This window comes from Balaenoptera acutorostrata, chromosome 3 (genome assembly GCF_949987535.1).
Source record: "Balaenoptera acutorostrata chromosome 3, mBalAcu1.1, whole genome shotgun sequence".
In the NCBI taxonomy this organism is placed as follows: Eukaryota; Metazoa; Chordata; class Mammalia; order Artiodactyla; family Balaenopteridae; genus Balaenoptera; species Balaenoptera acutorostrata.
This window is the reverse complement of record NC_080066.1, coordinates 66,406,875-66,434,231: the sequence shown is the minus strand read 5'-3', so window position 1 is coordinate 66,434,231 and position 27,357 is coordinate 66,406,875. Positions and strand designations below refer to the sequence as shown.

The window sequence follows — 27,357 nt, the reverse complement described above, 5'->3', positions numbered from 1 at the left end:
ACATATGTTCTCTATTCCCTAGCACAATATGTGTAGGATCAGTTTGTGGATTGGGTTTGCTACAGAAAAGAAGTGTTCTGTTACCAGGGGAAGCAGGGAGATAAGAGATATCTGACAAACTTATTTCCTCTTTCAGATCTTAGCTTACATTAATGTTAGGGCCCTCTGTTTAGTAGCCTGTTCACTTTGGGTCATTTCATCCCATTTCCTCTGTGTGTGTTTGTGTGAGTGTGTGTGTGTGTGTGTGTGTGTGTGTGCGTGCGTGCGCGTGCATGCGCAGGCACGCGTGCTACTCCCAATCTCCCTCACCTCACAGTACCATCTGTCTGGCTGACCTAGATATCACAGATTCTTGCTTCTTCCACAGCATGGTTCTTCTATCACCTCTCACCATCATATTTATCAAATACATATGAACACTTTAGGATAAGCACACACAGACCTGTGCCTAAGTCTGAATTCACTTCCTTGTAGTCTTGGTAAGCATGTATCCCTCACTTACTGTGTTTCATCTTGCCACTAAGGAATTAATCCTTGGAGTCATGCCTTTTCAAGCTATGAATTGTTAAAATGCATTTATATTTACTAGAGGGAGTCATACTTTTAGCCCTCAGGAATTATAACACCTAGTGACTAATTTACAGAAAGTCTTATAACAGTGAAAGAGAAGGTTATAATCCTTTACTATTGTTATTTACAATTGACCCTTGAACAACGCAGGGGTTAATCCGCTGATAATTTATAGTCAGCTCTCCTTATCTGAGGTTCCTCTATATCCTCGGATTCAATCAACTACACAGTACTACTGTGTAGTACTGAAGTATTTACTACTGAAAAATATCTGCTTATAAGTGCACAGTTCAAACTCACATTGTTCAAGGATCAACTATATTTTGATGTTCATACTTTCTTGGATTTGTTAAGCTGTCTTCTATTATCTTTTGATATGTCCTCATTCTTTGAGCACTTTCTTACTTTCTGGCACAACTAGATGTTCCAGGCTCATCTTTTACAGGGGTTCTGATTCCTTTTAGTGGAAAACGGTATTTAGACATCAAGATTTGAGTGCCAGGTATGTTCATGGTTACTGGGATATCATTACTTCTAGGCCTTCTCAGTGGATGGAATTAGGAAATGTGTGTGTATGTGTGTGTGTGTGTGTGTGTGTGTGTGTGTGTTTCTGTGAGTTATATCCATTTATCTATTTGTCTATCTGTATACATTTAAAACTATCGCTTTATACTGACACCTTCATGAATTCAATAATGAAACTTTCAATTACAATTCAATTCCACAGGACTTATGTTAGCTTATGTTAAGTTTTTCTATACCTTGATACTTGAAGGACAGTTTGTCTAAATATAAAATTCTTGGTTCATTCATTCTTTCCGTGAGTTTTTTAAAAAAATATATTGCTGTTGTTACTTTGCATTGTAAGTTGTGTTTAGGGCATCTGGTGCCAGTCTGATTTCAATTGTCATCTTTATGCTTAGAGGTCTTGAGGATTAAAAAAAAAATTTTTTTTTAAGTCTAACAGTTTTATTAGGATATGTTTTCAAATTGATCATCCTGGTTCAGTTTTCCCAGGTACCTGTTGGTCCTTTTCAATATGTACATTTTGGTCTTTTCTTATTTCCAGAAAGTTTCCTTGGGTTATACTTTTAAGTATTAGTTCTGTTCAATTGTTTTGTTTTTATCTTCAGGATCTCCTATTACACATACTTGTTTTCTTCTTTGGTTTTCTTTCTATTTCAACCACTTTACTTCTGATCCATTTTTTTCTTTGCCTTGTTTTCATTCTCTTGGTTGTTTTTTCTGGCTTTCTTCAATGTCCCTTAGTAAAATTTTATTTGGATCTAGTCTCCCTTAGGGACTTTGTAATTTAATCTTTGATTCTGCAATGATTTTGTCTTTTGCTTTCATTTCTTTCCTAAGTTCAATCAACTCTATTTTTATTTCTTCCTGTTATTGTCCATTTCTGCTTTTAATTTTTGAATTTTATATTCAAGGTGGTTTTTCATACCTCCAAATGCTTATTTGAGGATAATTCATTCAGTGTGGAATATCACGTTATAGTTTTCTTGTTCTTCATATTTCTTTTTGAGGTGGGAGGGAATTTTCATCACCTTAAGTGGGCTTGATTTTATACTCTTAAAATACTTGGTATAGATTTAGTCTGTTTTTGCCAGTTTATTTTGTGAGTTTGGGTGATTTACAAGAATCTTAGGTCAAGGGTATCTTCTGTCAGTGTAGCAAAAGTACAGTACGTGTGTGTGTGTGTTTGTGTGTGTTGGGGAGAAGGGGTTGTGTATCTTCTTTCTAATCTTTTTTTTTTTTTGGCTGTGTCAGGTCTTAGTTGTGGCATGCAGGATCTTTCGCAGTGCATGGGCTCTGTAGTTGTGGCACACGGGCTTAGTTGCCCTGCGGCATGTAGGATCTTAGCTCCCCAAGCAGGGATCAAACTGGTGTCCTCTGCATTGCAAGACAGATTCTTAACCACTGGACCACCAGGGGAGTCCCCTTCTTTCTAATCTTTATTTTTGGGGTTCTCTTTTGTCTTGCAAGCCTCTACATTTTCCCCTTTTGCCCCTTTGCCCATTTTCACCTTCACCATCCAATTTCCAAAGACCTCCTTTACCTTCCTTTCTATCATCTCAAGAGCAATGAATTTCTGAAGACTGCCACAGCGAATCATGTGCTCTTAAAAGTCCATTCCATGTAGTACATGCTCTGATCTAATGGCACTCTCCAATATTTTTGCACCTAGTGTGGACTTTCTCTTTCTGGTTGTGATTGTAAATTAATCTTAGTCCCACTACTCGTTCCCCTTTTCTCTCTTGGACAGAGTGTTTTTCCAAAGTGTCCTTCTATATTACCTACTTATAGGTAATTTGATACTTGGGCACTCTCTGTCTTTTTGTTATGTTATGGGCATTGGTTTTATGTGATTTGTCTGTTGTTCTTGTAGTTCTTTTTTTTTTTTAATTTTTTTTTCATAGCTACTTTATCTATTTTTTTATTTATTATTTATTTTTGGCTGTGTTGGGTCTTCGGTTCGTGCGAGGGCTTTCTCTAGTTGCGGCAAGCGGGGGCCACTCTTCATTGCGGTGCGGGGACCGCTCTTCATCGCGGTGCGCGGGCCTTTCACTATCGCGGCCCCTCCCGTTGCGGGGCACAGGCTCCAGATGCGCAGGCTCAGTACTTGTGGCTCACGGGCCCAGCTGCTCCGTGGCGTGTGGGATCTTCCCAGACCAGGGCTCGAACCCGCGTCCCCTGCATTAACAGGCAGATTCTCAACCACTGCGCCACCAGGGAAGCCCGTTCTTGTAGTTCTTATATTGTTTTTTGGAAGATGGACTGGGGCATTCAGTTTATGCCCCTGCATTTACCTCACATATATGTGTATACATGCATGTATGCATGTATATACTTATCTCTCCTATCAGAATGTAATTTCCTTAAGAGTAGAAATTCAATTTTACTCATCCTTCTGTCCTTAGCAATAATCCCAGTGCCTATCATACACAATGCCCTTTAAACCTTTCTTTTCCATATTAACAATTAAAACAAAATTGTAGTACAACATGTTACTCTGTTAATAAATTATCTCTCCCTTTCCCTAAGGCTGCAGATAGCTAAAGGTTTGTAATATGAAGTGAAAACTCTTCTAACTATGCAACTATGCCCATGTGGGCTAGATAACCAGCACTGGGAGTTATTATTTGGGAACCTGAATATATAGAAATTGCCATGTTCCTCATGAGTGAAGGAATTTGATTTATATAGCACTATAAGATGATGCTCTTCAGTTTAGAGGAGAGCCCCATGGTTCCTGAATGAATACATTATTGTTATTCTTGTGACTTGACTGTAAAATGAAATGTGAGATTTCAGGAATCTTTTGTTCAAATGAAGAGATAAGTAGCAGTGTTACATTATGCTACTGTAGTTTAAATTGGTTGGGAAGGTCAAAAGTGCTACAATGAATATTTAATGTTCTGATGAAATCTTAAGGGAAATGATGCTGTATTCACCAATACCAGTTTCACACTGAACTCTTCCTTACTGTCATTCTGTCTGGATCATGTAGCAAATGAAATTTAATGTAACTGCCATTTGAATAAGAGACAGATACTTTTGGCAGTTCATGATTCAGAAAGAGAAATAAGTGATGGATAGGGATATAGGGATCAAACCTAAGCATATGCATAAAGACTTATATACGAGTGCTATGGGCTGAAGCGTGTTCTATTCCCCCCCCCCCCCCCCGCCCAATTCATATGTTGAAGTCCTAATCCCTGGTACCTCAGAATATGACCTTATTTGGAGACAGGGCATTTAAGGAAGTAATTAAGGTAAAATGAGGTCATATGGGTGGGTCCTAATTCTGATAAGAACAGGACACCTCTACACACACACACAGAAGAAAACCCATGTGTGTGAAGACGGGGATAAGATATGGCCATCTACAAGCCAAAGAGAGAGGCCTCAGAAAAAAATAAACCCTGCTGACGCCTTGATCTTGGACTTCTATCCTCCAGAACTATGAGAAAATGAATTTGTATTGTTTAAGCTACCCAGTTTGTGGTACTTTGTTGATAACCCTACCAAACTAGTGCTACAAGGATACTCATTACAGAATTTTTTAATAGCAGTTCAAAATGGAAACAACATAGGTGTCCAAGAGTGGAGGCACAGATCTATTCTTTTCCAAGTTTACCTATCCTACCCCCTCTGGCAGTCTCTTTGATGGCAGCAAAAGACAGTAAGAATAGTCAAGGATGCAGGCTGCCACCATCATAAGTAACCCAAGCCAAATCATGAGAATTCCCAGTAGAATGAGCACCACTATCTTTCAGTCTATGGTTTCCTCTATGCAGTGGATAGTGTAGCAAGGCCCCATGGATTAAAACATTAGTTTTATTTATGCTGATCATGAACATGCCAGAGAGAAAAAGAAGACAGGTACTATGCCTGGAAATTCTAAGCACACAGGCTCAGTATATCACTTTTTACCAAAATGATTTCATTATTTGTTTCCTATACAAATTTCCACCAGAACCTCCACTGAATTAAGATTTAAACTGCTCAGTTTATTCTTGTTTATTATCCCTAATCTCAAATTACTATGCCAAGACCAAAATATATTTGCTTATATCTGATTAAATATTTCTGTTTTTTGCCAACTAAACCTTACAGTATAGTCCCCAAAATTCATTACCACAAACAAAAATCTTTCAAGGTTTATTTCTCATATATATTATTTCTTGTAATTTCTCTCCATTTTAATATAGCAGATTTGTTCCATAGATGACTAGAATTCAGCAGGTTAAAAAAATTAGGATATTCTAAAAACATTGAAATACTATGCATTCATTAAAATAATAATTTTAAAATAATGGCATGCAGAAGTGTTAGACTATTAAGGAAGCAGTATACAAAGCTATTTCATATAAAATGCTCTACATTTTGTATATATATAGATATCTATCTATCTATCTATCTGTCTATATATATATATATATATATATATATATATATATATATCTTTAGGAAGAAAGATTTCACATGGTTTTGGTTTTTTTCCAAATTTTATTTTTATACTTTTCCAAATTTCCTCACAGATTATGTATTACTTTTATAATCAGAAAAAAAGGAAGGCAGAAAGGAACAGATATGGAGAAGACTGCTGATTTAATCTCATTCCACACTTAAGATTTTTTGTTGTATAATTATGGAGTGAGGTGAGGTTCTCAAAACAAATTTTTTTTAATGCATGGACACTGATTCGGTTAGAATAGGTGCTAAACTGGATCTCGAGGCCCCTGCTGTGTCAAAGGTTAATCTTTTTGCCGCCGAAATAATAGGAGGTACAGGGCACCTCAGGGCTGAGAGTGGAGCAGTGAGGAGGGGCATTTAGGTATTTTGAGAGTAGTGGTCTTCATCACCTGGCATGGAAGTATTTCAGAATTTTAACTAAGGCAGTTAGTTGTACGAAGTGTATATCAGCCCTGCATGTACATCTCATTCTCTTTAATGGCTACATTTAATTTCATTGAATGGATTAATCTTAATTTATTTAATGAGTCCCTTATTGATGGTCATTTAGTTTGCCATTTTTTGACATATTATATTTGTGAACATGGGCCAGTATATCACAGTGTGACTTTGGAGAAGTCATCTTTCTCCTCAGAATTGTGAATTCTTTCTTAATATTAGCAAGGAATTGTGAAGTTCACATTAGAAATCTGTAGTTTTAAGGGGATATTGAAGTTTACCTCAATGGTCTCAAACCTTGACTTTGCATTAGAATCACCTATAGAACTATTAGGAATTATTCACCTATGACCCTACACCTAGAGATTCTGATTTAGATCTGGATGGGTTCTAAGTATTTGTATTTTTCAATAAGCTCCACAAATGATTCTGTTGCCCAGCCAGTATTAGCAGCTACTGAAATATAGAAGAATTAATATTTTAAAAGAGGACAAGATTGTACGATTTGCCAATGTCTAACATATTATAAGAAGCATTGGCGAAGATGTGGAGCTACTGAAGCTCTCATACCTGCTAGTGGGAGTGTAAATAGGTAAAATCATTTTGTGAAACTCTGGCAGTATCTATTAAGTTGAACTTAATAGCATACTTTATACTCAGCAGTTCTACTCCTAGGTTTATACTCCACAGAAAAGCTTAATATTCTTAGTTTCACTATTTATAATAACACCAGCCTGCAAACAAGTGTCCATTAATAGTAGAATAGAGGAAGTAAATTGAGTGCTATTTTTATATAATGGAATACTACCCAGCAATGTGAAATCATCAAACTATAGCTACATACAATATGGATGAATCTCAAAAAAACAAAACATGTAGCAAGAGAAGCCAGATTCAAACAAATGCATATATACAATTTTATCTAAAACAGGCAAATCTGTATCTATAGGGTTAGAATTGGGAGAGTGGTTACCTTTGGGAGGTGCAATGACTGTAAGGGGACACAAAGGGAGGCATCAGCGTGTGGGTAATATTTTGATCTAGATACTAGTTACATGGGTATGTTCAGTTTGTGCAGAATCATCAAGTTATTTACTTGTGATTTGTAGTCTTTCTGTGTATTACATGTTGATAAAAAGTTCAAAAATATTGTAAAACCATCATTAGGAGGAAGTTCCTCCAAATAACAAAATTTTTTCATGATAGAATAATAGCTGTCCTTCCATTAACTGTAAAAGAGGAATTTGGTCTGCAGTGGTGTACTGAGGCCAGCTTGTACTGGCTCACTAGACCCATTTAGGTGCATCTCCTCACCTCAGCAACATCATCTTCATAGCTTAAAATTGGCCATGTTGGAAATATTTACACCATGGAATTGGCAAATGCTACATCAGGTTGTTGTTTTCTCAGAGAGCTGCTTACCTACTCAGTACTGAGTTTACATCTCTTTGTATGTGGGGATATTATTTAACCTGCTTTGTAGCTCATGGAATTAGTAAACAATATAAAGGTCTAAAGTGGCTAAAATGATCATGCCTTTTAGAATTATCATTATCATATTTGAGACTGCAAAGAATCCTTTTTTTCTTCTGTAATTCACATATCAATCCAGTAAGAGGAAATATGTCATTAAGAACTTCCTTTGTCATTTTAAATTTGGTTTCAGTGTCACAAATTAGCATTACAAGAACATTATCAGGTCCTGAAATCTACCCTCAGTAATCAGAGTCATTGTGAATCACCTGAGACTGAAGCTATGTTGTTTTTTTTTTCCACTGCTAGAAAATGATCATTGTAGCCTGGAGAAAGCTAATAGAATTGTCATCTGCAATTGAGACACTCAACTCTGTGCTGGTGTCTTCTGTCAACCAGATGCATACAGACATAATAGATATTCTCTTTATTGAATCGTTGTCATGGCATTGTTGTAACAAAAGATATGTAAAGAGACAGTTTAACATTTTTCTCTATTCTGTTCAACTCTTTAGGTCTCTATCTTCTCCCTTTCACTTTCTTTTTGATTCTATCTATATCCACAGTCTTCTCTTTATTTCTCTCTGTTGTCACTTTAGCTTCTCAAATATTAAAATCTTTTAAATATTGTGATGAATGGGTTAAACTACAAAGTTTCCCCAAGGGAAATGTGGTGTTCTTTTTCATGCAGTGTGAAAATTTTTTTCCAGCATATTTTTGCTTTGTGACAAAAACATAATGACTTATTATTAGAAGGTATCTTGAGATTCTTTAGAACCATTCATTTCTAAGAACCCCCTACTACCATCATGTACTAAAAAGAATTCTAGTGACTAACATTAATTAACATGTATCAAACATAGATGGTTACTTGTTATGGAGCTCCAAAAGAAACAGGAAAGTGAAAGAAAATGTATATGGAGAAAAAATATATATATGTATATACCTATACATATATATTGGGTTGGGCAAAAAGTTCGTTTGGCCAACCCAATACATACATACATATATATATATATATATATATATATATATATATATATATATATATATATATATATATATTATATGAAAAAATGCATGTTAGTTTTGCTTAGTATAATGCTAAAACTGATTATGGGGTTCAATGGTTGTTAGCCTATTCGATTTTTAATAAAGTTCCCTATCATCTTTTCACCTAAGTATTTTAGTAGTTACTGATGATCGTTGTCTGAATCCATTACTTCTTTGGGGGTTACAAATGGTGATATTCTATCATTCTTCATTTTTTAAGCTATGTTTCTTCTGTAAAGAAAACTTTTACTAGCTTTTCGGTTTGTTCAAGGAAAATAGAGTAAGTGCTGATTCCCTTTATCTCCATCCACTGCCTTTGACTTTTTTACTTTAATTAAAAAAATTTTTTTGATCTCTAGAAGTTCTGTGCCTTTTCAGCTCTTCTTGGAGTTTACTCACATTTTTAAACCTGTTTTTACTTCTTGGAATATATTATAATTTTTATATTCTGTTTGATGATCCCATTATATGAAGAAGTCATAGCCAGTTTGACAGTGTCACCTGTTGTTTCTGCTGGCTGTTAGAGTGTTTTATTTCCTTTTGAACTGTGAACTGTTTATTTATCTTGGTACCTATCTTTGGGAATTCTTGGGGTCTTGTATAAAGGTAGGTTTCTCCATGGAGGAGTTTCATTTATTTCTGTCAGATGCCTATGGACCTAAGAAGCCTTCGACCTCTTCAAAATATCAATTCTCCTCTTGAAACATTTTAGACCACCCATTTAGTGTGGATTCAGGTTGCAAATTGTGGTCTGTGGTTACAAGTAACCAGGGAAGAATTTTCCTCCAGTTCTTAGCCCCAGGTTTTGAGATAGGCAATATTCCTGGGGTAGTAGGTAGAAAAGTTTATAACTCACCCTATATTGAGACCCTAGCCCTTGGGGTCGCAGGGTTATGGACAGGTCTCCAGTAGACTCTCCAACTTGGGTGGCCCCTGGGATTTGTCTTCTGTCCTCCAGCTTTGAAGGTCATGTAAACCAGAGCTCAGGTTCATTGGGTTCAATAAGTACCCTCACAACAAAAAGGTCAGTTTCAACATTCTGCTTACCTCTCTGGCTTCCTACCTTTACTTTTTTTTTTGGCTTGCGTATTTCTTTCTTTTTTTTTTTTTTTTTAACAGGTTATGGATGCATTTGAGAAGATTTTTAAAATATATTTTATGCAGCATTTTTAGTTGTTTTTAGCAAGAGCCTCAGTCCACAAACTTAGTTCATCATTTTATCAGAAATACAAACACTGTCATTATATGCTTTTTTCTTTAACTGTGCTTCCATTCTTTAAGACTTAGATATTATCTTATTGATCTTTCTAGTTATTTTATGTTTATTAATTGTGTATATTTCAGTCCTTGTGAGCACACTTGATTTATTCTACTGTTCCATTTCATTTTAGCCTGCTAGACACAGAGTAACTATTCAGTAAAATTCTCACTTATCAGTATAAAATAAGTGAGCATTTCATTAAGATTATTCCAGAGTACTTGATACTTCATTGGTATGAAAGAGTAAAACCCCTTTTACTAGAGTACCTATCTTACTTTTGGGGAGAACTTCCTAATTGGAGAAATTTGACTGGTATTTGGGAATTCTTAGTTAAATATCTATGTGGTATACATGCATATATGGGAATTTTATATTTTCTCAGTATTTTATTAAGTAAGCATAAAATGGACTGAAATAGTTCATTTTCCTTTTGAGATGAAAGTTTTGATCAGTAGGGACAGATTGTTCCTCTGTAGGTTCTTTAGCAGATAGGAAGCAGATGTGGCATTGGGAGGAGACTGCTAGGGGAAGAACAAATGTATGAGTAATCTGGAAAATGATTAAAGTCAAATTATGAGTTAAATGTCAACCTTTGGACCAAAACTTTTCCATTCTTGGTACTTTGAAGAGACAAGCAACTGAGTGTTCTTAATAAAGGAGAGACTGTTCTTAAAAGCCAGTACTATTCCACTATACTTAGTGTTGTATTCACAAGTGTTTTTGTTTTTTAACAATCTGATTTAGACTTTCTTTGGTTAGGTGGGATATAACCCTTCATTAGCCTGTATTTGTACTTAAGGAGTCTGGTTTTATTTGATTAGAGAATGTCTTTAAAATCATATGCACTTTGTCAGTGCATTTCTAGGAATGTCTGGCATGTTTACTGGTCAAATGCCTTGCAGATGGAAATGAAATTTTGTGAGGAAGCTTCTGGATCAAATACGAATCTATTTTTACTTTAATAAAACTATTCAAAGCGTAAAGACTTCAGTCTGGGTGTAAAATGCTAGCTGCTGATCTGGGAAGGGTTGCCAGGAAAGTACCTGCTAAGGATTGAAATGATTTTCCCATTCCTGGTGCCTCTTTTTTGGTTGTGCTTTAATTACAGGCATAAACCAGATGGGCATCAACAGGTCTTCTAGATCTCTGAAGTGCTTCATGATGACTACATTCACTAGGCATAATGTTTTCTCCTATATTCACTAATGTGCTTTATAGTATTTGAATTCAGTGAAGATACTGTTTAGTTTTGTGTTTAACAGCACCCATTTAGAAATTATTAGACTAATTCCATTCTCCAGGGGAATACTTGAGAGGTAGAGCTGGGAACAGTTATAATCATTTCAGTTTAAAATTATACCTGCAATAAGAAATAAACCATAGACTCTCTGTAGTCCAGCTTGTAAATAAATAGTAAATAACAATAAAATTAGAATATATCTACAGTGAATGAAGTTTTCCAGCTTCTCTGTGCTTCTGGACATATTTTTCCACTTTTCAGTGCATCTACCTAATTAGTGACAGATATCAGGTCATAGTGGTCTTATTCGGTCATAGCTTACAGTTTAATTCTGTTCAGATATGCTGGGCCATTGAAGAAAAATCCTCTTCAACATAGAAGAGCTATGTTGCCTCTGCTTCTCACATTAGTTAATATCTTAATGTTGAAATTAGTTATCCCATCCTGTGGTAGTTGGAGGAAAACGTAATGAAAGCCTTTTGGAAACATGTGCTAATAGCCACTGGCCACCAGTGTAGCATAGTGTTCCTCATAAAGGAGAGCTGATAGATGAAAAGGTGATCTGTCAAACATGTATTTTTTAATACTTTAAGTTTCTTTGTAAATCAGTTTATTGAGATGTAATTTACATGTAATAAAATGCTCCCATTTTAAGTGTAAAGCTCAGTGAATCTTGACAAACTACACACCCATGTAATCACCGCCTCAATCATTAACAAGAGGGAGAAACCTGAATGTTTTTCCAGATTCCTCTCTTCCTCACACCCAAATAATTACTAATTTCTGTTCATACTACACTCTGAATTTCTGTAGAACCTATTCCCTCCTCTTTACTCTCATAGCTACTACCTTAGATATGCTTGACCCCTACTTTTTTCACCTCTGTTACTTACTGCAATCTACTTTATAATTGGTTTTTTACTCTTTAGCTCTTTTTTTTCTTTTATACCTTCCATAATGTTACTAAGTTATGATTATTCTAATCACATTAGCCCCCTACGTTGCTTAAAATCCCTTGATGACCCTTCACAGTTCCCATTCTCAGTCATCAATTTCTAAGTAAGAGATTGGCTCATAGTGGCAACTGCCTTGATGACTTAATCAGTTATGAAATATGCATGGAGAAGCAGATTTGTGAAGGGAAGGTGATGAGTTAGTTCACTTAACAATGTGAAAGGAGTAAAAGTTTGCCTTGTGTTTCAGTTTTAAAGTTATCAGAAGCATTTTATTTGATTCTAGCTTTACATAAAAAACTATGAGGGAAGGAGAGAAGCATCTTTCAAACGTTCATCTAAAACACCATAAACTGTTTTGAGATATTTTATATTGATGAAAAAAAGAATTTTATCAATGCTAGGTAGGAAAAATTGCAATATTTGTTCTCGTTTATTTATACTCAAAGCAATTATTAAGTCTAAATTCATGAACACTCATTTTATTTGCATATACTAGCCTCAATATAAATATGAAAGTCCTGATCAAAATCCCAGCAAGCAGATATTGACAAATGGATTCTAAAGTTTATATGGAAAAGCTAAGACCTAGAATAGCAACATGATACTGAAGGAGAACAAAGTTGGAGGACTGACACTAACCTATTTCAAGACTTACTATAAAGGTACAGTAATCAAGACAGCATGGTATTGGTGAAAGAATGGACACATATATCAATGGAGAAAAATAGAGGGTCCCAAAATAGACCCACACAAATATAGTCAAGCGATCTTTGACAAAGGAGCAAAGGCAATTCAATAGAGAAAGAATAGTCTTTTCAATAAATGGCACTGTAACAATTGGATATTCATATAAAATTGAATCTAGACATAGACCTTATACCTGTTGCAAAATTAACTCAAAGTGGATCATACCTAAATATAAGACACGAAACTATAGAACTTCTAGAAGAAAACTTAAGAGAAAATCTAGGCACTGTTGGGTTTGGCAAGTTTTTAGATACAACACCAAAAGCATGATCCATGAAAGAGAAAATTGATAAGTTGGACATAGTTAAAATAAAAAACTTCTGCCCTGTGAAGGATGCAATTAAGAAAATGAAAAGGCAAGTCAGACTGGGAGAAATATTTGCAAAACATATATCTGATAAAAGACATATTCATGATATGACAAAAAGACTCTTAAAACTCAACAATAAGGAAACAAAGAACCCAATTAAAAATGGGCCCAAGAGCTGAAAATGCAGAGAAGATATACCGGTAGCAAATATGCATATGAAAAAATGCTCAACATCTTTGTCATTTGGGAGTTGCCTATTAAAACAGTGAGACCACTACAGACCTATTGGAATGACTAAAATTTTTCAAAAACCTGACAAATATGAAATGCTGATAAGAATGTAGAGCCAGTAGGAATGCAAGACGGTACAGCCACTTTGGAAGACAGTTTGGTGGTTTCTTAGAAAGCTAAACATAGTCTTACTGTACAATCCAGCAATTGCACTATTGAGTGCAATTCAATACCCAATTGATATGAAAATTTATGTTCACACAAAAACCTGCAGATGAATATTTAAGCCGCTTTATTCATAATCACTGAAAACCAGAAGCAACCAAGATGTCTTCAATAGGTGAATGGACAAACTGTGGTACATATAGACAATGGAATATTATTACTCAGTGATTTTTTAAAAAATAGAAGCTATGAAGCCACGGAAAGATACAGATGAACCTTAATTGCATACTGCTAAGTGAAAGAAGTCAGTCTGAAAAGGCTACAAACTATAATATATGATTCCAACTGTATGAAATTCTGGAAAAAGCGAAACTATATAGACAGTAAAAAATCAGTGGCTGCCAGAGATTCAGGGAGAGAGGTGGATGGTTAAATAGGGGATTTTTTAGGGCAATGAAACTATTTTGTATGATACTTTCTTGGTGGATACATGACATTATGCATTTGTCAAAACCCATAGTACTTTACAGCACAAAGAGTGAACTTTAATGTATGCATATTAAAAAAATAATTTAGGAGGTTGGAGGATCCCAGGAAGAAATGAATATAGACTATGACAGGAGATTGTAACTGTATTTCAATTGTATGGAACAACCTTCTTGAAGGTATGAGCAGGGAAGAGTGGGAGGGGAAGGTGCTGACCTAAGTAACTTTGGAAATGAGTCTGTAAGACTAGATGCAAAAGGAATTACACGTTATCATTATGCTTTTGTTAATAAAGTTATTTCCCATGGGGGTACAAATTGAAAATTCTGATACCACTATACATATATTCTGGAATTAATAATTAACTAAATGGATGAGAGATGGTGGGAGCCAGATTTCTCCTTGTTGGAGTAGGAATTTACAGATAAGTAAGGGAAAGAGGCTAGAATGATCCCTTTGGTAATAGATTAGAGTTGGAGACATCAGTTTGAACTCCTGGTTAGCTTAACGTAGACACAGATGGTTTCATAGAGAAATATCGATATACGTATACGCACAGGTTGGTATACACACATATATTTCCTTGCTCTGTCATCAGAGGGCCTAAAAGAAATGACACCTAGTAGTAAATAGTACACCTAGCCACTAGATCTTTGTTTCTAATGCCATTCCTCAATAAAGGGAATCATGACTTCTTGAAGAAATGGCTGATTCTAGGACTGGGGTAGGAAATAAGTCTAGAGAATGAGAAATGAGTCTAGAGAATCTTATAATGCTAGAGAGTAAGGAAGTGCTTATAAAAACAAAAAATCCATGTTAATAGGGGTATGTCAAATGGACATAGGAGCCAACTGAAAGAGGTCCAATGGCCAAAGCTGGAACAATTTGAACAATAAAATAAGTAAACTAGTACTGGATTATAACCCAAAGAATGAAATGAAATGTCCATGAATCAAAACTGATATAAATAAATACACAGGGAAAAGACAAACTCCCTGGGAAGAAGAATTCCAAATAAATTATGTAGATACTGTGCCCTCAATGAGAGGAAACTGAACTTCCACTCCTTAAGTATGGGCTGCACATAATGACCACTTCCCAAAGAATTCAGTATGGAAAGAAGGGGAGGGAAGAATAACTTTACATTGGAGAAACCTGACAAACACTGTTTCAGTTAGGTGATCAAGGTCAACTTCAACAGTGATAAGTCATATTAATTAATAGTATGTACCATAACCCTAATCTCATCATGAAAAAAAATATCAGACAAATTGCAATAGAGGGGCAGCCTACAGAATAACTGATCAGTACTCCTCAAAACTGTCAAGATTATCAAAAATAAGGAAAGTCTAAGAAAATGTCACAGCCAAGAGGAACCCAAGGAGACATCACAACTAAATGTAATGTGGTATCCTGGATGGGATCTTGGAACAGAAAAAGGACATTGTGTAAAAACTAAAGAAATCTGGATAAAATATTGAGTTAGTAAGAATATATCAATATTAGTTCATTAATTGTAAAAAATGTACTATACTAATACAAGATGTTAATAATAGGGGAAACTTGGTATGGAGCATGTGGGAAGTCTGTACTATCTTCTCAATTTTTCTGTAAATCTAAAACTGTTCTAAAAAATAATGTGTATGAAACAAAACAAAGTACTATTTGAAGGTCTCACCGTAATCCAGTGGTTTCTGTCTTTCCTGCAGTTTTGAGAGTGTTTGCTGCCTTGCTGATTCTACTTCTCTCTCAGACATCACTTTTGATGGCAATCCAATAGCTCAAGAGTCATGGTACAAGCACACTATCCTTCAGAATATGATGCAGCTGCGCCAGCTAGATATGAAGAGAATCACGGTGAGTGAGAACTCTTCTAAAGTGCTCACCATATTGTTTTAGTTAGCATGGGTTAGAACATTGGGGTGCATATTCTTTGCTTGAAATGCTTCTTATTTTTAATGAACTATGGATTATCATGACTATATACTTCATAATTATAATGACAAGTTTTTTACCTCCTATCCGTATTCCCAATTTCATTGAATTAAATTCCTAGCCTTCTTTTAAAATTAGTCATCATGCTTGTTTTTCATTCTTACTTAATATCCAGCTAATAATTTACTTTGAAATAAATGAATAAGAATTTCGTTGATAAGTTATATAGCGTAATGGTTAAGAACATGGGTGCTGGAGCCAGACTGCTTGAGTCTGCATCCTGGCTTGACCATTTTCTAGTCATATGACCTTCGACAATCTACTTAACCTTTCTATCTAATTTTCCTCAAGGTAAAATGGGGATCATAATTATATTATGTCATAGGGTTGTTGTCAAGATATAGTGAAGCACTAAACCTTAGAACAGTGTGAGGCTCCCAGGAAGCATAATATGGAGCTATCATTATTATTATTATCATTATTATTATTATTATTATTATTATTATTATTATTATTATTACTATTGATGCTATACCTCTCAAAGTAGCTATCTCTTTTTTAATTCATTCTGTCTCCATAGTAGACATTTTCTACACTTAGAAGTTTCGATATGGCTCCTGATCTAAGTGAAATGCCGCATGTAATAATACCTCTCCTTTTAGGTGTACAAGGCACATTAGCATACTTTAGGCTCCAAGAAGTTCTGTAATAAAGAAACTTGCCTTAATTTGTTTCATTGCATCCCAAATTTATTTGAACATTTTATGATCTCAGAAAATATCTGTTAATGATCTCATTTTGATAATCTCTGACCTAGAAAAATATCCTAAACCTCCACTGTTTTCTTACTTCTAGACTCTGCTAATTTTGATGTGGATTCTTTTTTTTTTTTTTTTTTTTTTTTTGCCACACCTCACGGCTTGTGGGACCTTAGTTCCCCGACCAGGGACTGAGCTTGTACCCTCGGCAGTGAAAGCTCGGAGTCCTAACTACTGCCAGGGAATTCCCTGATATGGATTCTGAGTGATCAGCTAGGTTTATTCAATTGCCAGTTGACTCATTGCCTGTCCACTGGTTTCACACTGTGGCCCATTCACATTTCTACCTCAGCAATATCATGGACACCTAGGGTGGCTAACAGACAAAGTGTTGATGAATTTGTAAATACCAGCAGTCTTCTGGGGTTCCACCTCTCTCTGTTCCAGCGTGGAGGAAAGGTTCTTTGTCCTCTCAGTTTATTTGGATCTATACTGGCAACTCTGTCTTGCACTTTTACCCTTATCTCCAGGTCTTTCTTAATTCAGCATCTTTGGTACTTCTAATTGATCTTCCTGATGAGGTTGCAAGGAACAGGGTGAGAAAAGAAGCTAACCAATTAAATAAATTAGTAATTATATAGTATGTTTCTCATGTGAATTTATGCCAGTCTTGTCTACTCAACTAATGTACATAGTCCTTGAGGGCAGAAGCCATTCTTTGTCTTCCTTGCCTGATACATGCAGATGTTCTATACATGTTTATTTCCTTTCCTTCTCTATCTCACACAATGCTGAGAATGTAGTAATGTTCAGTAAAGCCTTGTTGGTTGAGTAAAGTTTACGTACTTCCATGCCTTAAATAAAGGAGAACAATATTGTCTATAATTACTGTCCGTGTACATTCCCTAGGATGTGTTTGCTTGGTAAGGAAACGAGGAAAATCACCTGGGATGGGAACAGGGCCAGCTCTTCTGCTAATACAGAGCAGTAATCCCTGCACATCTGCTCTTCCACTGTTTAATGCTAGAAATTTAAAATTTTTTAAATGGAAATAATCTCAAAGTTACAGAAAAGTTATAAGTACAGGACAAAGAACTTTTGTTCCTGAACCATCTGAGAGTAAGCTGCTGACTCAATTCCCCAACCTCCCTGAACACTTCAGTATGTATTTCTTGCGAGCAAAGACATTATCTCATGTAAACACAATATAACCAACAAAATCAGGAAATAAACATTGAATAATTGCTAGTGTGTAATCCTCACACCACATTCAAATTTTACCAGTTGTATTAATACTGTTCTGTGGGGCAAAATGATCCAGTTTGGAATTATACGTTGCACAGAGGTACATTTTATTGTCATGTCTCTATTGTCACCATTTTTCAGGAACAGTTCCCTAGTGTTTCCTTGACTTTCATGGCTTTGACATTTATGAAGATTATAGGTCAGTTATTTTGTAGAATGACCCTTAATTCGGATTTTATTTGATGTTTCCTGACTGTTAATTATTTGTTATAGATTTCTGGCATAAATATCACAGAAGTGATTTTGCATTCCTCTCACTGCATCCTATCAAGTGATACGTAATTTATATTTATCTCTTTATTGATGTTGTTCACTTTAAGATGTTGTCTGCCAGCCTTCTGCACGTGAAGTTATTCTTGTTCCCTTTTCTTTTGGTGTTCTGAGACTCAATTTCCAACGGGGTGGGGGCAGGGTTCCCGACAGCTCCAACGAGAAATTCTCAGAACACCATCTCAGTGTCTAAGAATTCAATTCAATTCTGACACTGTCTACCTGGAAGGTAGCACCAGATTCCACAGGTTGAGGACTCAGTCCTGTAAGACTGCACACGCACCCTTCTCCCCCCCGCCCCCGACCAGACGCCTGTAACAAGTCCAGGTTGTTAACTGTACTTCCGACCCCCTGGCTATAAATCAGAGGTTCCCACAACCCCCTCTCCTCAGGTTTGATTAATTTGCAAGAGCGGCTTACAGAACTAAGAGAAACATTTTACTTACTAGGTCACCAGTTTATTGTAAAAGGATATAACTCAGGAACAGCCAGGTGGAAAAGATGCATAGGGCAAGGTATGTGGGAGGGGACACGGAGCTTCTAAGCACACCACTCTCCCCAAATCTCTAGGTTTCACCAACCCCGAAGCTCTCTGAACCTGTCCCTTTGGAGTTTTTATGGAGGCTTCATTACATAGTCATGATTGATTATATCATCGGTCATTGGCAATTTCTTTTTTTTAAATAAATTTATTTATTTTATTTATTTATTTTTGGCTGTGTTGGGTCTTCGTTGCTGCGCGCGGGCTTTCTCTAGTTGCGGCGAGCGGGGGCTACTCTTCATTGCGGTGCGTGGGCTTCTCATTGCGGTGGCTTCTCTTGTTGCGGAGCACCGGCTCTAGGAACGTGGGCTTCAGTAGTTGTGGCATGTGGGCTCAGTAGTTGTGGCACACGGGCTCAGTAGTTGTGGCTCATGGGCTCTAGAGCTCAGGCTCAGTAGTTGTGGCGCACGGGCTTAGTTGCTCCGTGGCATGTGGGATCTTCCCAGACCAGGGCTCGAACCCATGTCCCCTGCATTGGAGGCGGATTCTTAACCACTGCACCACCAGGGAAGCCCAGCCATTGGCAGTCGATTCAACCTCCAGCTCCTCTTCTCTCCCTGGAGGTCCGGGAGTGGGATGGAAAGTTCCAACCCTCTAATTGCCTGGTTGGTTCTCCTGGCAACCAGCCTCCATCCTTAGATGGGGTCCAAAGTCACCTCATTAACAAAACAAAAGACACCTTTATCACTCTCCACACTTAGGAAATTCCTAGGGTTTTGGGAGCTGTGAACCAGAAACTGGGATGAAGACCAAATATATATTTCTTATAATAACTCACAGTATCACACCTTTATAATTCCATACCTCATAAAAATTTCAGTTTATTAACTTATTCATATCGGTATAGACTCATGGTGTTCTGACTTACCTTTCGTTTATACCTTTTTAGTAACTTTAGTTTGGAAAGAATATACCTTTTAAAAGACTTTCTATTTGCCAACATGGGCTAGTGTTGACAAACACTAGCCCATGAGCGGGCCACCTGTTTTTGTAAATAAAGTTGTGTTAGAACACAGTCATATCCATACATTTATATATTATTTATATCTGCTTTGATGCTACAGTGGCAGAATTGAACAGTTGTTAAAGAAACTATACGGCCTACAACCCTAAAATATTTGCCACCTGGCTGGCAAATTTTGCTGATACCAGTTCTATAACTATTTTTCTCTTTAAAGATATCTTTGATTAAGTTTTATGTAATTTACCATATGGACATTCTAGCTGGGGTGGATTACACAAATATTTAATGAACTTTTATGCACTGGGGCTATGGTTCCCCAAGTGGCATGCCAAGGATACTGCAGTGAACTCAGAGGGGCACTGTGGAATATTTATAATTTTCAAGCAAAACACAATGATATTTGATATCTGTGAGACACTGAGAAAATTACTAGCTTAAGGTAGTTTACCATTTCAACATTAGGTCACAGTATAATTCTCTCTATGGCATTATATCCTGGCAAAGCTGACCTTTCAGTGGTTGCGATAAAAACAAATACCATGCCAAAATCAATATAGAGCAGGAAATGAAGGTGACAGTGTCCAATCTAATTCTAATGTTTGAGAACTTGTGTAATGCCTTGCAGACACACACATTTCATTAGTAAGTACTTGTGGTTATTCAAGAGTGGTATTTTTTCTTTAATTTAAAAGTATTATTTTTTTCAAATGGCTACTAAGTTGCTAGAACATGAATACTTATTAAGTTGTTTACTAACTACTTAGTAAACAGAGCTGTAACATATTTCTTTTGACCTAAAGTCACCATGAAAAAATTCCTGAGACATTCTTAGGCACCTTGAACTGAAGTTTCTGCATGGGGTATGTATTAGACTCTAGAGATGACAAGATCAGAATCCTAATTCAGGCCCTCAAGTTACCTACAGTCAAGTACAGAGGCAGGCATGCAGCCAGATTATAATGCAAAATGACAAGCTAGTTAGATGAGCTCGATCAATAGATATGTATGTGTTTACACACACACACACACACACACACACACACGATATCAAAGAGCAAAGCCCTCCTATGTCTACTGGAGAAACAGGAAAAGTTCCAATGGAGAAAATAGTTGACTTGAGACTTGAAGAGGGGCAAAGAAGAAGGAGGATGTATCAGTGGAAAGTGTTCCAGGGAGAGAGAAGGCGTGCAAAATGCAGACGGGTGTGAGAATACAGCAACTGATAGCAGTTCAACATAGCTGAGCACTGACTGTACATGGGGGAGAAGAGCAAGAGGAAAAGGATGTATGACCAGCAAGGGCTGGGTCATGAAGGGCATTTTATGCCATAGGAAAGAGTTTAGATTTTTGTGTTGAACATAGGAAATCCTTAAAGAGTTTTAAGATACTTAAATTGGATTAGTCTATTGAAAAGTTTATCTGAGTAGCAGCCCAGAGGATGAATTGTGGAGGATAGGATGGGTGATAAAGTGAGAAGCAGGGAGGTTAGTCAGGATAAGAGCTTCTGGGGTCTGATCCAGAGGAATGGCAAGAGATAATATGATATCAAAAGATAATGTGACTTCCTGGCCTCAATTCCTATTTTGCTTTTGTTATCTCTGTTAAGAAGAATGGTTTTTAGTCAGTAAAGAGAAGAAATAAATATTAATAAAGTGAAAGTAAAGCCTAGGATAGGTGAATAAAAAGTTTGAATCCAGACCCATTTAGATCAGGGGCTGGCAAACTTTATCTGTAAAGGGCCTGTTAATAAATATTTTAGGGTTTTGGGGCTATACAGTCTCTCTTGAAAACTATTCAACTCTCTCATTGTGATGTGAAAGCAGGCATGGACAATACATAAATGAGTGAGCATGGATCTGTTCCAATAAAACTTTATTTACAAAAAAAAAGGTGGCATACTGGATTTGGCCTGTGGGGTAGAATTTGCCAATCTTCGATCAAGAGCAATGGATAAATGTAGTGAATAAATTGCTGGGCCTTTGAAAGTTATATCTGGGAAGCAGTATAGAATAGTAGAGTAGCTGAAAGATAAGATGAACTAATCTGTCTTTGTATCATGGAAAGAAAAAATATTGTAACAATAAACTTAAATGTAGATTATGAAAGAAATCTAAACTGGATTATTAGAAGATGGGTTGTGAGTACTTAAGGAATTGATCACCAGGAGGCAGCATTAGTTCACAAAAAACAATTTGTGCCCTACAAAATTAGGTTACTGTTTTAGATATTATAAACAGACCCTCTCAGAAGAGTGCTATAGAGAGACAGTGTTTTGTTATTTAAGCAAAACATTGGACAGAGTCTTTTATGATGGCGTGTTGAGTAAGTTGTATGACAACATGGTTAAGTGGATTTGTGATTCAGGTATACCTACGGAACAGAAAGTAGTGGATTAATGCCAGCCTGCAGAGAAATCTGTACTGGCGTGCTGTGAGGCTTTTTCTTCAAGCTTATTCTCTTCAACGTTTTTGAATGTTGACTAGTTGAGAACATTTATATTATTTTGATAAAATATGTAAATGACAAACTGGAAAAGTTAGAGATCCTGATGTACTGGTTGATCAAATCAGAATCCAAAAGTAGCTCAATAATCTAAAACAAGGTTTGGCAAACTACAGTCTGTGGGCCAAATCCATCCCACAGCCTGTTTTTTTCTTTTTACAGCTCTCAAGCTATGAATGGTTTTTATATTTGTGAAGCATTGTGAAAAAAGAAAAAGAATATGCAATAGGGATTTTATATGGATCACAAAGCTTAAAATATTTACCATCTGGCCCTTTACAGAAAAAGTTTGCCGACTTCTAGTCTATAAATATAAGCAGAATTTAGCAAGATAAAAAATAGAGAAATAGAAAATTCTGGACTTTACTTCACAACAAGAAACGTAACAATTCTCAGCCAAATGCAGGGTTTTGGGAAATGAGACTTAGCATATTTGAAAAAGACTTGCATTGGAATCGATAAGTTCAAATTGAGTTAATTATGAGATATGATTGTTAGAAGTTAATATGGTTTAAAACAATATTCATTTATAGAAATAGAGAATTCAGAAAAATGGACAATAGTCCCCTTTTTTTCTTTAACGGTCAAATTACACCTGAACTATTAGTTTTAGAAGGGTGATCACAAACTGGAAGTATTTCCAGAGAACCTGGCACAATTCGTTGACAAAGGAGAAGATATTACAGTAGTCTTCAAATATTTTTACAACTGTCCAAAAAAGGAGAGAATAGACACATTTGGAGGGGCTAGAAGAAGGACCGTTGTATAGAAAATTCCGCCTCCCAGAATTTTTTATTTTCAAGGCAGTGTTTTGTGAATGCAGGTGCTATTCTCACAGTTCTGAAATGGACACAGTGTCTAAAGTTTTCACCTCAAACTCACATTTAGTTGGCTTCGTATGAACTTGTTTACAATTTGCCCTCCAAAAAATGCAGTAGCCTATCTGAGATAGAGGTGAGTCTCCTGTCGTGGTAGCCATTACTAAGGCTCACCCATGCGTTCTTGTTCTCCTCCTCTTTTTAACAGGTGGAAAGATGATATTTCTCTTTCCCTTGGAGTTAAATGTGGTCGTGCAGCTTGCTTTGGCCAATGAAATGTGAGCAGAAGTAATGTACATAATTTTCAGATGGAAGCATTTAAAAGCTAAAGTGAGATTTTCCATGCTTTTCTCCCATGCAGTGGTCATTGTGGAATCATACATTGAGTCGAACATGCCATCAGGTCATAGTACCCAGGAATACTTAGCCACTACATGGAGAACAGTTGCAGTGTTCTTTGCATGATCAAGAAATAAAATTTTCTTATTGTAAGCTAGTGTGAGTTTTAAAGTTGTTATGGCAGTATAACCTAGCCTGTTCTGGCTCCCCTCCCCACCAAAGTATAATATAGCTATTATCCGTGGGCCAGTAGAAGTCAGGTGACATGGCTTCTAATCTTCACTCTGACATTAACTGTGACCCTGGGAAATCAGTTTTGTCTGTAAAAACAAAAAGATTGAATGAAAAATATGGGCCATTCTCTTCTAGACAGAAACTCTGTAATTTTAAATCTGTTTTAATATTTAGTGTAGTCAAGGAAAACAATGTTTTATATAACTATCTATTCTAAAGTATATGGTTAAAACCTCACATTGCCATTGTTTTTAAAATTCCACATAATAAATTGCTGCCTGTATTAGGACTGCTATTATTTATTTGCAGCAAAATGTCTTCTCATATAATATATGCATTGTTTTAGAGCCTCAATAAGCTGCTAACAGTATAATCTAAGTTATTAAACACCTATTAAATCACTGCACTTCCTAATTAATTAGAAATCATTTCTGTATTGGGTCTTCATGACAAACTGAAGTAAGGAAAAAAGTGTATGTATATTTTTAGTCCCAGATAGATCCCTTTCTTTTGTTACATAAAGGATATGGCTTTTGTCCCAGACGTTGGACTATTATGAAGATGCCAGAATTTTACAATTTTTTTCCTTCTTACCAACAGACTTATAACTTATCTTTACAATTAGAGGTGTATTTTTGTTTCTAAGTTTAGTTACTCTATAATTATTTGGGCTGAAATATAGTCATCAGATGTATAACTTTTTAGAAACACTCAATATTTGAATTGATTTGGCATATATCCAGTTTTCCTAGGTTTAGCTTTCCTTTTTTTTTTTTTTTTTAGCTTTCCTTTTAAAGGCGTACTGCCTTTAATAGAAGCTCAAATTCTTTTTGAAAATCTGATGAAATCATCTCTTAAGTATGTGTAGTACGTGATCCATACAGTTTCTAGTACCGTTAAAATTGCTCTTTGAAAAACCAATCTGTTTCTAGTTCACATTCAATACATGAGTCAACAATAGAACATCAATATATTTTGTTATTTTAAAAAGTTTTTTTCTGAAACAGGTTATACTTAATAGGTACTAAATCAGCATCGACTGAGCAAAAGAGTTTAATATGCTTATTAATCCAGCTATTCTATAAAGCTAGTAATCAAGGTTCTGAATTTCATTTTTAGTTTATTTCTCCTCATTACCTCTATTCAGCCTTTAAATATTAAGAATAACTATTTTCCAAATTGTAAAATTCACTTTTTATTTATTTATTTATTTATTTAAAATCTTTATTGGAGTATAATTGCTTTACAATGGTGTGTTAGTTTCTGCTTTATAATAAAGTGAATCAGCTATACATGTACATATATCCCCATATCTCCTCCCTCTTGCATCTCCCTCCCACCGTCCCTATTCCACTCCTCTAGGTGGTCACAAAGCACCGAGCTGATCTCCCTGTGCTATGTGGCTACTTCCCACTAGCTATCTATTTTACATTTGGTAGTATTTATAAGTCTATGCCACTCTCTTACTTCGTCCCAGCTTATCCTTACCCCTCCCCATGTCCTCAAGTCCATTCTCTACATCTGTATCTTTATTCCTGTCCTGCCCCTAGATTCTTCAGAACCTTTTCTTTTTTTTTTTTTTTAGATTGCATATATATGTGTTAGCATACGGTACTTGTTTTTCTCTTTCTGACTTACTTCACTCTGTATGACAGACTCTAGGTCCATCCACCTCACTACAAATAACTCAATTTCGTTTCTTTTTATGGCTGAGTAATATGCTTGTATATATGTGCCACATCTCCTTTATCCATTCATCTGTTGATGGACACTTAGGTTGCATCCATATCCTGGCTATTGTAACTAGAGCTGCAATGAACATTGTAGTACATGACTCTTTTTGAATTATGGTTTTCTCAGGGTACATGCCCGGTAGTGGGATTGCTGGGTCGTATGGTAGTTCTATTTTGAGTTCTTTAAGGAACCTCCATACTGTTCTCCATAGTGACTGTATCAATGTACATTCCCACCAACAGTGCAAGAGGGTTCCCTTTTCTTCACACCCTCTCCAGCATTTATTGTTTGTAGATTTTTTGATGATGGCCATTCTGACTGGTGTGAAGTCATACCTCATTGTAGTTTTGATTTGTATTTCACTAATGATTAGTGATGTTGAGCATCCTTTCATATGTTTGTTGGAAATCTGTATATCTTCTTTGGAGAAATGTCTATTTAGGTCTTCTGCCCATTTTTGGATTGGGTTGTTTGTTTTTTTTGATATTGAGCTGCTTGTAAATTTTGGAGATTAATCCTTTGTCAGTTGCTTCATTTGCAAATATTTTCTCCCATTCTGAGGGTTGTTTTTTCGTCTTGTTTATGGTTTCCATTGCTGTGCAAAAGCTTTTAAGTTTCATTAGGTCCAATTTGTTTATTTTTGCTTTTATTTCCTTTCCTCTAGGAGGTGGGTCAAAAAGGATCTTGCTGAGATTTATGTCATAGAGTGTTCTGCCTATGTTTTCCTCTAAGAGTTTTACACTGTCTGGCCTTACATTTAGGTCTTTAATCCATTTTGAGTTTATTTTTGTGTATGGTGTGAGTGTTCTAATTTCATTCTTTTACATGTAGCTGTCCAGTTTTCCCTGCACCACTTATTGAAGAGGCTGTCTTTCCTCCATTGTATATTTTTGCCTCCTTTATCAAAGATAAGGTGACCATATGTGCGTGGGTTTATGTCTGAGCTTTCTATCCTGTTCCATTGATCTATATTTCTGTTTTTATGCCAATACCATACTGTCTTGATTACTGCAGCTTTGTAGTATAGTCTGAAGTCCGGGAACCTGATTCCTCCAGCTCCGTTTTTCTTTCTCAAGGTTGCTTTGGCTATGTGGGGTCTTTTGTGTTTCCATATAAATTGTTCAATTTCTTGTTCTAGTTCTGTGAAAAATGCCACTGGTAGTTTGATAGGGATTGCATTGAATCTGTAGATTGCTTTGGGTAGTATAGTCATTTTCACAATGTTGATTCTTCCAATCCAAGAACATGGTATATCTCTCCATCTGTTGGTATCATCTTTAATTTCTTTCATCAGTGTCTTACAGTTTTCTGCATACAGGTATTTTGTCTCCCTAGGTAGGTTTATTCCTAGGTATTTTATTCTTTTTGTTGCAGTGGTAAATGGGAGTGTTTCCTTAATTTCTCTTTCAGATTTTTCATCATTAGTGTATAGGAATGCAAGAGATTTCTGTGCATTAATTTTGTATTCTGCTGCTTTACCAGATTCATTGATTAGCTCTAGTAGTTTTCCGGTAGCATCTTTAGGATTCTCTATGTATAGTATCATGTCATCTGCAAACAGTGACAACTTTAATTCTTCTTTTCCGATTTGGATTCCTTTTATTTCTTTTACTTCTCTGATTGCTGTGGCTAAAACTTCCAAAACTATGTTGAATAATACTGCTGAGACTGGACAACCTTGTTTGTTCCTGATCTTAGTGAAAATGGTTTCAGTTTTTCACCATTGAGAATGATGTTGGTTGTGGGTTTGTCATATATGGCCATTATTATGTTGAGGTAAGTTCCCTCTATGCCTACTTTCTGGAGGGTTTTTGTCATAAATGGGTGTTGAATTTTGTCGAAAGCTTTCTCTGCATGTATTGAGATGATCATATGGTTTTTCTCCTTCAATTTGTTAGTATGGTGTATCACATTGATTGATTTGCGTATATTGAAGAATCCTTGCATTCCTGGGATAAACCCCACTTGATCATGGTGTATGATCCTTTGAATGTGCTGTTGGATTCTGTTTGCTAGTATTTTGGTGAGGATTTTGCAT

The 27,357-nt window shown here is 36.0% G+C and overlaps 1 protein-coding gene across 4 annotated transcripts in view; it reads left to right on the top strand.

The window, feature by feature from the left end:
- Nucleotides 1-27,357, top strand: part of LRRC49 (leucine rich repeat containing 49) — a 128,897-nt gene that overhangs the window by 60,016 nt on the left and 41,524 nt on the right. For all 4 annotated transcript variants that reach the window (XM_007197781.3, XM_057543748.1, XM_057543749.1 and 1 more), the window contains one exon: nt 15,629-15,776. In XM_007197781.3, coding sequence (XP_007197843.2) covers nt 15,629-15,776 — 148 coding nt within the window. The remainder of the gene's footprint in view (nt 1-15,628; nt 15,777-27,357) is intronic.